The sequence below is a fragment of the Leucopleurus acutus genome, assembly GCF_964270905.1.
Source record: "Leucopleurus acutus genome assembly, chromosome: 18".
In the NCBI taxonomy this organism is placed as follows: domain Eukaryota; kingdom Metazoa; phylum Chordata; class Mammalia; order Artiodactyla; family Delphinidae; genus Leucopleurus; species Leucopleurus acutus.
In genome coordinates this window covers 8,786,554-8,796,531 of record NC_139160.1, presented here as the reverse complement: position 1 = coordinate 8,796,531, position 9,978 = coordinate 8,786,554, and the positions used below count along the sequence as shown (strand labels likewise).

General features: G+C 38.3%; 1 protein-coding gene across 1 annotated transcript in view; it reads right to left on the bottom strand.

Moving 5' to 3' along the window:
• Positions 1-1,179: 1,179 nt before the first annotated feature.
• Positions 1,180-9,978, bottom strand: part of BRCA2 (BRCA2 DNA repair associated) — a 53,400-nt gene continuing 44,601 nt past the window's right edge. The window contains exons 25-27 of the mRNA XM_082859348.1: positions 4,756-5,000; positions 2,715-2,861; positions 1,180-1,832 (exon numbers count right to left, since the gene is read on the bottom strand). Coding sequence (XP_082715474.1) covers positions 1,191-1,832; positions 2,715-2,861; positions 4,756-5,000 — 1,034 coding nt within the window. The 3' untranslated portion in view covers positions 1,180-1,190. The remainder of the gene's footprint in view (positions 1,833-2,714; positions 2,862-4,755; positions 5,001-9,978) is intronic.

The window sequence follows — 9,978 nt, the reverse complement described above, 5'->3', positions numbered from 1 at the left end:
TTCCCTGTTCTAGAATGGATCACTGGGAAAATGATTAGGATGTGAAGATCAAACTTTTATGAACAAAAATCACATTAATAAGACTGGCAGAACACTTAATAGTAGAATAGACTATTATGTTAATAATTTTCAGAAGTGAGAAAAATCATCAGTCACAGTTATGGAAGAAAGGAAATTGCTTTTTAAAAGGATTTATTCGTGGCTTTAAAATGTGTTTATAATAAGATTTAAAAACATGATGTTGTATATAAACTTAAGACATATTAAAAGACCTGATTCTCCATGCTATTAGCTTCTAGTTGTAACTGCTTTCTCTTTCTTCTCTATGAAACTTAAAGGAACAAATGAATTGAATGGTTCTCTTCTGTTTTGGTGGTTAGAGAAAACTAGGTTTAAAAGGGACTACCTGCTGAATCCTGTGATAGGGCTAAAAATAAAGCAAGGAGAATCAGTGCCAATTTAAAAGATTTTCTCTTAAGCTGCAGTCCAGACGATCATTTTGTTAAAAAACAAACAAAAACAAATTAACACTGTGAAATCTGCTTCTGATTTAAAGTATTTGAACTTTTAATAAATAATTTAATTTTACAGATCACATTGGAATCATCAAAGGAAAGTACATTGAGGGTTCTATTTTTCTTGTAGTCACGCTGACTTAAGGATAAAGAATTGGTCAAAAGAAAATACCACTGTAACATCTTACTCATCCTGACTTTTTTGATCAGGATAAAACTGTATTAGAACCAACATGTGCATTAAGGAAAACTGGTTCATAGTGGGTTACCTCTTAAAAACAAACCTAAAATAGGAACTAAACTAAGAGGAATTATATGAGTCAAAAGAACTGCACTTTAGAAACCTAGTTTCTTTTAATTGTAAGGACACAATCTAAAAGAAACAGGTATGTTTACTTCGTTTGTAAAATAATATTTATAGTGACCAAATCTAGTCATAAAGATTCAAAGGAGATTTTTTTCTTGATTAGTTAATATACAGTCACAGTTTTAAGATATATAATTGAAATAAGAGTATACCAATGTAGAAGCAGGCGAAGAGCATTGCTGTGATATACAAGCACAGAGATAAATTTTGAACTTTTTCCTTTTTCTCATTATGCAAATTCTGATGTAGAGTTTGAAATTGTATATGTTTTACAAACTGGAAAGGTTGTATCAATACCTAATTTATCATCATTTTGGTTTTTGTCGCCTTTGCAGTCTCTTGGATGTAGTTTTCATTGTACTTGTGTCCTGCATATAAGCCTTCTGTTCTTCAGTCCCGGCTGGGGAATTCGCTTGTTCTTTGATCACAGATGCAGTGTAAGGCCTTTTCAGTCTGAGATAATCTTTTGGACCAGTGGGAGTAGTCCTAGTGGACTCACTGATAGATTTAAGTTGATTTTCTCCTGCTGAACCAGACAAAAGGGCTTGGGTATTTATCAGGGCAAGTTCTTCATCAGCTATTGAATCACCTTCCAAAAGAGAGATGTCATTAAATTTTTTAAGTGGAGTCATCTGAGGAGAATTCAATTCTTTTTTCTTCATAGGTGTTTCATATTTGGTGCCACAACTCCGTGGTGGCTGAAATGCCTTCTGTGCAGCTGGAGAAGCAAATGTACAAATGGGACTAACAGGTGGAGGTATGGGCAATCTGCTCAAGAAATCCAAGGCTCTTCTCTTTTTGCAGGTTTTTGGGTCATCAGTCTCTTTCTCCCCTTTGCAACAAGACTTTGAAGTCATTTGGGCTGCTGCAGGTGTGGAGACAGACTTCCCTTTTAGCTTACAAAGTGATAACGGACTTTGATAATCCATCTCACTACTGGGAGAAGACATCTAATAAAAAAAATTAAGTAGCCTATATAATTATGTCCCAGTATATAAAACAAAATCAAATTAGCTTTTCATTAAAAAATATTTAAATGCCACACACTTTCATTCTCCTAGTGGCTATGATTTCAAGAGACATTCATATTATTATTCCAGAAGGAAATATTTTTGCATAAGAGGATATAAAAATGACATGAAAAGAAAGATGAAGATTAAAAGCTAAACAGGAGGTAGGGGACATAACTTATGCTTTAATCTTTTCCTTTTTGTTATTAACAAGTTAAACAAAGATAAGCATTTAAAAACCATTTTAAGAATACAGACTGCCTGTGTTCCTCCTTTTCTAGTTTTGTGACTGGAGGCAGTTGCTTAACCCCTCCTGTATGTCATAGTTTCCTCATCCGTAAAATGGAGATAATTTTTATCTCAGAGGGTTGTTGTGAGGATTAAATGAGTTAATATACATAACTTAGCAAGTGTTAGCTAAAGAATTAGTCCTTAGCCAATATTACAGACTTCAGCTTGATTTGCTTTTATTGTGATTTAAAGAGTTAAATCAAATTGAACTTAGAAACAACCCTAATTATATAGAATAGTCCTCCAAGCAAAAAGACACAAGCAAAAAAAGTTTCTTCAATCAAATGTACTTGGAATGCTAAAAATCAAAGCAACTGTTTATAAAATTTGCCCCAAAGAGTGTTACACTGTGGCTTCAATAAACAAGATAAAATTTCCAGATAACCTATACCTACAGGAGGCACTTAACAATTAATGACACTTTCTAATTAAGTTTAATTACATTTTATCATGTTTACTAGGTATACATCAGATATGTTGTTGCCTCTCTATATAATATTTATAAAATTCCTTAAATTTCGATTAACTTACCAGAAACTTATTTCCTGTACCAAGGACTGTTTGAGCAGTGTGTGGTGCTGAAGTATAGTCTTTAGTCGGGGTGGACCACTTGGGATTATTTGTATTAAGTATACGAATAAGCTTGTTTTCTGCATCATTGCAAAATATATCGATATTCTAAGAAAATAAATTGGAAGAGCTGTTTTGTAAAATGCAAACCTACACATTCATGTTTTCAGAAAAGATAAATGGTTACCTTTAAAATCAGAAGCAAAAAATGCAGACCAGAAAAAAAGGATGAGACACCCCAAATTTGATAGCAACTGTCAATTGTTAGAGGGAGAGAAGGAATGGGGGGTGTGTGTATGTCAGGGAAATAAAGAAATTTATTTAAGAGAGCTTCCCAACCATCTGGTTTAATCAGCAAGTTATCGTATGATACTGGATTTGGGACTCAAGTCTCAGTTTTATTTACTACCTAACAGCCGTAAATCATCTAATATCTCACAGAGTACTCCTTAGGAGTAAAATGAGAACTGCTTCATGTCTGTTCCAAGAATTAACTGAAATAACATTTGGTTATACCACATGAAACTGTTGTTTCAGAAGTCACAAATGGTCAAATACCAGCAATTTGGTTATGGTTTAACCTAATTTCTAAGAGCATTTTGTTAAACTTTAAAATGATACATAAATGACACTCAGTCATCTCTGAACTGCCCTTGAATGGTGTCAGAGAAAATCTGGGATGTAAGCAATAGGTACTCTGCATGGGAGCCAAATGACGAATGTAACCCCCAGTTTAGAAACCAGATAAATCAGGGTGTTATTCTTCACGATGTGCATCAAGTCTAGGTAAAACATACAAACTTTCTTTATATAGCTAGCTACTCTAATGCTTTTAAAATATAATTTTATTTATATGAATTTTGACTAACACACGTTTCAAATATTAAACTACAGAAAGAAGAGGCTTATCTTCTGTAGATTTTTTAAAAGTTAGCAATTTATAAAATCCAAAATTTTACTGGGAGGCAGCATTGCATAGTAGTTAATAGTTTGGGCTCTGCATTTAGATGGCTTAAGTATGAATCCTGGTTCTACCAGTTTGGCTGTGTGACTTAACTTCTGTTTCTCATCAATGAAATGGGAAAACAGTTCCCTACTTCAGGGGTCCCCAACCCCCCCGCCATGGACTGGTACTGGTCTGCGACCTGTTGGGGACCAGGCCGCACAGCAGGTGGTGAGTGGCAGGCGAGCGAGCGATCTGCTGCTCCCCATCGCTCGCATTACCGCCTGACCCACACACGGCCGCCCCGCCCCCTCCTCCCCCGCCCCCTCCTCCCCCGCCCCCGTCCGTGGAAACATTATCTTCCACGAAACCTGTCCTTGGTGCCAAAAACGTTGGGGACCACTGCCCTACTTCATAGTGTTGGTGGGAGAATTAAATGAGACAGGCTTAGAATGAGGCCAGACATACAGTAAGCACTCAATAAACTTTGTTTTCCTATTTGGTATTATTTCAAATCAAAAACAGGTATAAACTGTATAAAATATCAGATATAGAGTTTAAAATGTAAATTAAACAAAATTTTTTTTCTGGCTGTGCTGCACGGCATGCAGAACCTTAAGTTCCCCGACCAGGGATTGAACCTGCACCTCCTGCAGTGGAAGCATGGAGTCTTAACCACTGGACTGTCAGGGAGGTCCCTAAAATGTAAATTTGGATTCTAAATATTATTAATTAATTACACTGCCAAGTGCTGTAAATCATGGGTAACTCTCATAATTCTTGTTAACCAATTTCCAGTTTGCCTACATGGTCTATATATCTCTGAACATCCTTCTCACAACTTTTCCTAATTCAGTTCTTTTCAAATCACTCTTTTCTCCCTGATAGCTAGCTGTCACTCAATATCTCCTCAGGTTCATGAACAATTGACATATGATGAAAACTCAACTTACATTATACATCAACAATCCAATTTTCATAAAAGCTGCCACTTCCTTGACATTTGACTTGAAATAGGAAAATGCCAACATGCATGATAATGCTCAAAGCTAATTTTACCTCAATAGTATTTTTCATTTTGTGGAACGTTTCTCGAAAATGGCCCTCCTTTGGACTGGCAGAAAACATGGAAAAATCTCCAGCAAATAAAGTAGGAATTCCTGATTTGGACTCTGGTAGCCACTGGAGGTTGCTTGCAGCAATTAACATGTGAGGTTTAATAATGTCTTCATTAAGATCTATCCAAAACTTTATTGCCAATAAATTATGGCATTCATCTGATAAATAGACCAAAGGAGCAAGACCTAAAATGGAAAAAACAAAATCCAAAAAGTAGAAAACAAAAAACTGAACTTCATTTATGTATGTGTTAGATAAATTTAAAAATACAAGGAATCTCTAAATATGGCCATTCATTTTGGTATGCTAATGGTAAAAACAAATCAAAATAACTAAATTTAGAGAAAGCTCAGGATTTCCAAAACAACCTGTTGCTTATGGTGCTAAAATTTCAATGCAGTATGACAACACATTCTGTTACAGAGGCCATGGGGAAGCAGGCAACATGTAAGCTGAATAATGAATAGGGGAAATTCATCAAAATGGGAAGGAAAAGGCCATTCTAAGCAAAGTGAATGAATTTTTAGAGGTAGGAATGTTAAATGCTTTTAGTGGATCAAGAATGTGAAACTGTACAGTTTAACTGAGGTATGTGGGGTGGTGGTTCAAGGCAGGAGGTTGAATGTTTTTTCAGGCATCTGAAGGAGTTTTGGTTTCATTTTCTAAGGGCCAGGGAGCCACCAAAGGTTTTAAGCTAGGAAACATCATGATTAGATTTAGGTATTGGAGAACTGGTATTTCAGGCTTAAGGTGGCACTTTGAAACTTTCTGATAGAAATTTCTTTCTCTCATACTTGATGTCAAAATAAATTAAAAAAAGGAAGAAATGTCCACCAAAAACATACAAATAAGGAATATCCTGATATAAAATTTAAAAGTTGGTGATGAAGGAAATAAACAAGATTGTGGACAGAACCAAGCACAGGAGGGCTCAGCTTCTAGTCTTCCCCATATTGGTGAAATGACACACATTTTAAGAATTCTGTTATCCTTAAATCTGAAGAAAAGCAAATAGAATGGGTATCCTTACTTTTTCCTCTTCTAATCAGAAATAATGAAAATGGCTATGGTGTAAAACAGGTGATCAAGGTTGACTGACAGGATAACAGTTGTGTTATAGGTTGAATTGTGTCCTGTAAAAGATGTTGAAGTCCTAACCTGTGAATGTGACCTTATTTGCTGACAAAAATCAAGTTGAGGTCATTTCAGTACATCCTAATCCAATGTCCTTATAGAAAGGGGAAATTTGGACACAGACACGCACACAGGGAGAGTGCCATGTGAAGATGAAGGCAGAGACGGGTGATGCATCTACAAGCCACGGAAGGCCAAAGATTGCCAGCAAACCATCAGAAGCTATGAGTGAGGCACTGGACAGATTCTCACAGCTTTCAGAATGAACCAAACCTGCCAATGTCTTAGACTTCAAGTCTTCAGAACTGTGAGACAGTATGTTGTTTAAGTCACCCAGTTTATGGTTCAGCAAAGTAATAGGTGAGGTTACTCACTGAGCTAGGGAAAATGATCTAGAACAGAGTTAATATCTTCCAGGGATGTGGAATATATAGCGGATAGGAACTGAAATACGCAGCCCTCATACAGTAACTAAGAGGGAAAATTGGTCTTGAGTACAGCAGAGAAAAAGTCAAGAACTGCAGTGGGATGCTGGCAAGTTTCTCCCATGCACCTCATCTCAACACCACAGTCTGCTGTGGGACCATGAGAACTAATCCCATGTCTGTCTCCACAAGAAGCCCAGGCTCCCAGTTCATCCTGCACTCCCTGGACTCAGTCTCCAGAGAGCTTTGCACATTGCCTCTTTGGACACCACCTCCGACCCCTCCCTTCTTAGCCTCACCTCACTCTCTTTGCTATCAAATACCTTCTGATGGGCCTGAGTCAGGCCCTGGCTCTCTTCTCTATCTACTCCCGCACCCAGCGACCTTATCCAGTCTCATGACTTTAATCATCACCTGTATGTTTATGACTTCCCAACTTATATCTTCAGCCCAGTCCATTCCCTTAGAACTATATCCAGCTGCCAAGTAGAAATCTCTAAGTAAATTAAACAACTAAAACTTAACTGTCCAAAACTGAGCTCCTGACCTTCCCTGCACACCTGTTTTTCTCGTGGTCAGCCCCCTCAGGAAATGGCAACTCCATTTGTCCAGCTGCTCAGACCAAAACCTCGGCCCTCACTCCTTGATTCCTCTCTTCATCCACACTGTCCCTCTACCTTCAAAATACAACCACAGTCTGACAATTTCTGGACACTCCCATTGCTTTTGTTTGCCCCAAACTATTCTCAATTGCCTAAATTTCTACAATAGCCTCCAGCTGACTTTCCTGTTTGGAGTCTCATGCCCCCACAGTCTATTCTCAGTATAGCAGCCTGAGTGATCCTGTGAAAACCTCACCAGGTGGTGTCAACGCCTCTACTTGAAACCTTCAGAGAAAAAGTTAAGAGTACATGCAAGGACCACACCATTACCTGGTCCTTCACTCCCTCCTCCCAGCTGTTACTGCTCACTCCCTGGCCTCTACTAATACTTAAAGGAACCAGGGAGGATCCTCCTGTAACATGACCTTTGTAATTGCCATTCCTCCTGCCTGGAATGTTCCTTCCCCAGATGTCCACATGCCTCTCTCCTCTAGTCCTTCAATTCTCATTCACATATCAACTTGGCAGTAAGGTCTTTCCTCACTTCCCTATCTAAAGCTACATTCCTCTCCCCTTCCCCCGATCCTACCTGTCACTCCCGACTTAGTTTTTTTCCTTAGCCATACTAAGAAAACTATATGTGCTATTTATTTTGTTTGTGATCTCCCTCCTCGACCATAATGTAAGCTCCATGAGGGCAGGGATACTTGTCTGTTTTGTTCATTGCTATATACTTAGCATTTAGAAAAGTGCCTGGCACATAAAAGGCATTCAATACTGATGAACTGAATAAAAGTTACGCATCCTCTATAACAATAATATAACGAGTGGAGTCACCCAAGTATGACCAAGATGAAATAAAATGCTACAAAAACCATGTAGCATATTAACATACTACAGTCAAAGAACACCCCACAAAGCACTAAAACACAACTAAACAAAAACACGTTAAATAAAAAGAGGAAAAGAGCATAGCAAAAAACAAAGAGCACATCCCATAAAGTAAAGAAAACTAGAAGAACAAGAAAATTTCTGAAGTCCTCAAAACTGATTCATGCTGTTGAACTTAATAGGAACATATACTCAATAAAATAAAAGTTTGCATATGGATATGGGATGAAAAATAGCCCGGCAAGATAAAAAGGAGACTGCAGGACCAGAGAAATAAAATGAGGACACCAGTATACTATCATAATGGGACAAATGCATGCATTACAAATAGCAAGGAATAAAACATATCAATATATTGCAGAGAATAAAACTAGTGACATAAAGGCTGGATATAATCATGGTGAATGAAGCATAATCCAACATAAGACTAACTGCTGTCCTTGAAGTAGAAATCCCAAAAATGAAACAGATTTATTCAAAGATGTTACAGAATTTCTCTGATACAAAGAAAGCACTGAATCTGCAGATTAAAAGGGCATCTGTGTTCCAGGAGAACTGTATACAGACTGCTTATACTAAGACATAGCTTAAACTTTTGGACTTAAAAAACTTATTCTTCAGACAACTAGACATAAAAAGACAATCACCTAAATGGGGGGAAAATTAGGCCAGTCCCAGACTGTTCAATGTCAAAAGAGCAATTTCTACAAAGTTCTGAGGGAAGAAAGAAGCAAGAACCCATATTATTATGGCTGCCAAAATACAGTCTCAGAATTAGAGCAACAGGTTCAGATTTCAAACATATAAGGAACTCATGGAATATGGCACATTTGAAACCTTCGTGAAGAAAACATTGACAATAAACCTTAGCCAAGGAACTGAGGAAGGGAGAAACTGTGACAGGGCAGTTGATAAACAAGAAATCCACTGACCTGAGACCCTACCCTGAACCAGGCACTGTTTTAAGAGCTGAGGATACAGCAGTAGCAAAGTGTCTGCCCTTAGAGAGCTAACATTCCAGAAGAGGGAGACAAAAAACCCCATAAATATGTATTGTTAGTGCTGGTGGGTGCTATGGAGAAAAATAAAGCAGAGTAAAGGGGTAAAAGTGCTAGGCTGGGAGCAGAGAAAGTACAGCTCTTTTACAAAGGGTGCTCAGGGAAAGGCTTCTTACGAGGTTGCATTTGACCAGAGACTTTAAGGAGCCAAGGGGGCCAGCTATGTGGCCGCCTGGGGAAAAGGGTTTCTGGGAGAGGCAGCAGTGAGTGTAAAGGCTCTGTGACGAAAGTGGGCTCAAGAATAGCAAGGAAGTGCAGTGGTTAAGAATCCGTATGCCAATGCAGGGGACACGGGTTTGAGCCCTGGTCTGGGAAGATCCCACATGCCGTGGAGCAGCTAAGCCCGTGCGCCACAACTACTGAGCCTGGGCTCTAGAGCCCGTGAGCCACAACTACTGAAGCCGGCGTGCCTAGAGCCCATGCTCTGCAACAAGAGAAGCCACTGCAATAAGAAGCCCGCGCAACGCAACGAAGAGTGGCCCCCAATCACCGCAACTAGAGAAAGCCCGTGCAGAGCAACGAAAACCCAACACAGCCCAAAAATAAATAAATAAAATAAATAAATTAAAAAAAAAAAAAGAATAGCAAGGAAGGTGTCAACACAGCTGAAGGGGGATGAGGGACAGCGTTCTGGGAGGTGAGAGTGGTGAAACCAAGTGCTGAGGGGGCCTGGCACAAAATAATCAATAAATGGAAGGCTTTCGTGCTTAAGATGAGACATAGTTGGGCCTTTACACTTGCTTTCAGATAAAATCTATGGAACAAGGTATGGAAGGAGGAACGAGCAATGTCATACTGAAGGAATAAAATATAAATGAATTTGGCTAAGATGTTGGAAAGTGGTAAAGACTGAAGTCGGAGGTGAAGGCTTGATAGCTCAGTGAACTGCAGAAGATTATAATTATTTGTCTAGTAATGACTAATATGCAAAACATTTTCTAGCAATTTCTTTAAAATTAAGTAGCACAGAATGGGATGTAAGTTGTTTCCCTGTAATATTGTAGAATTGCTTTTCATTAAGAATCGAGGTTAAAAAAGCTTACTTTCAAATCA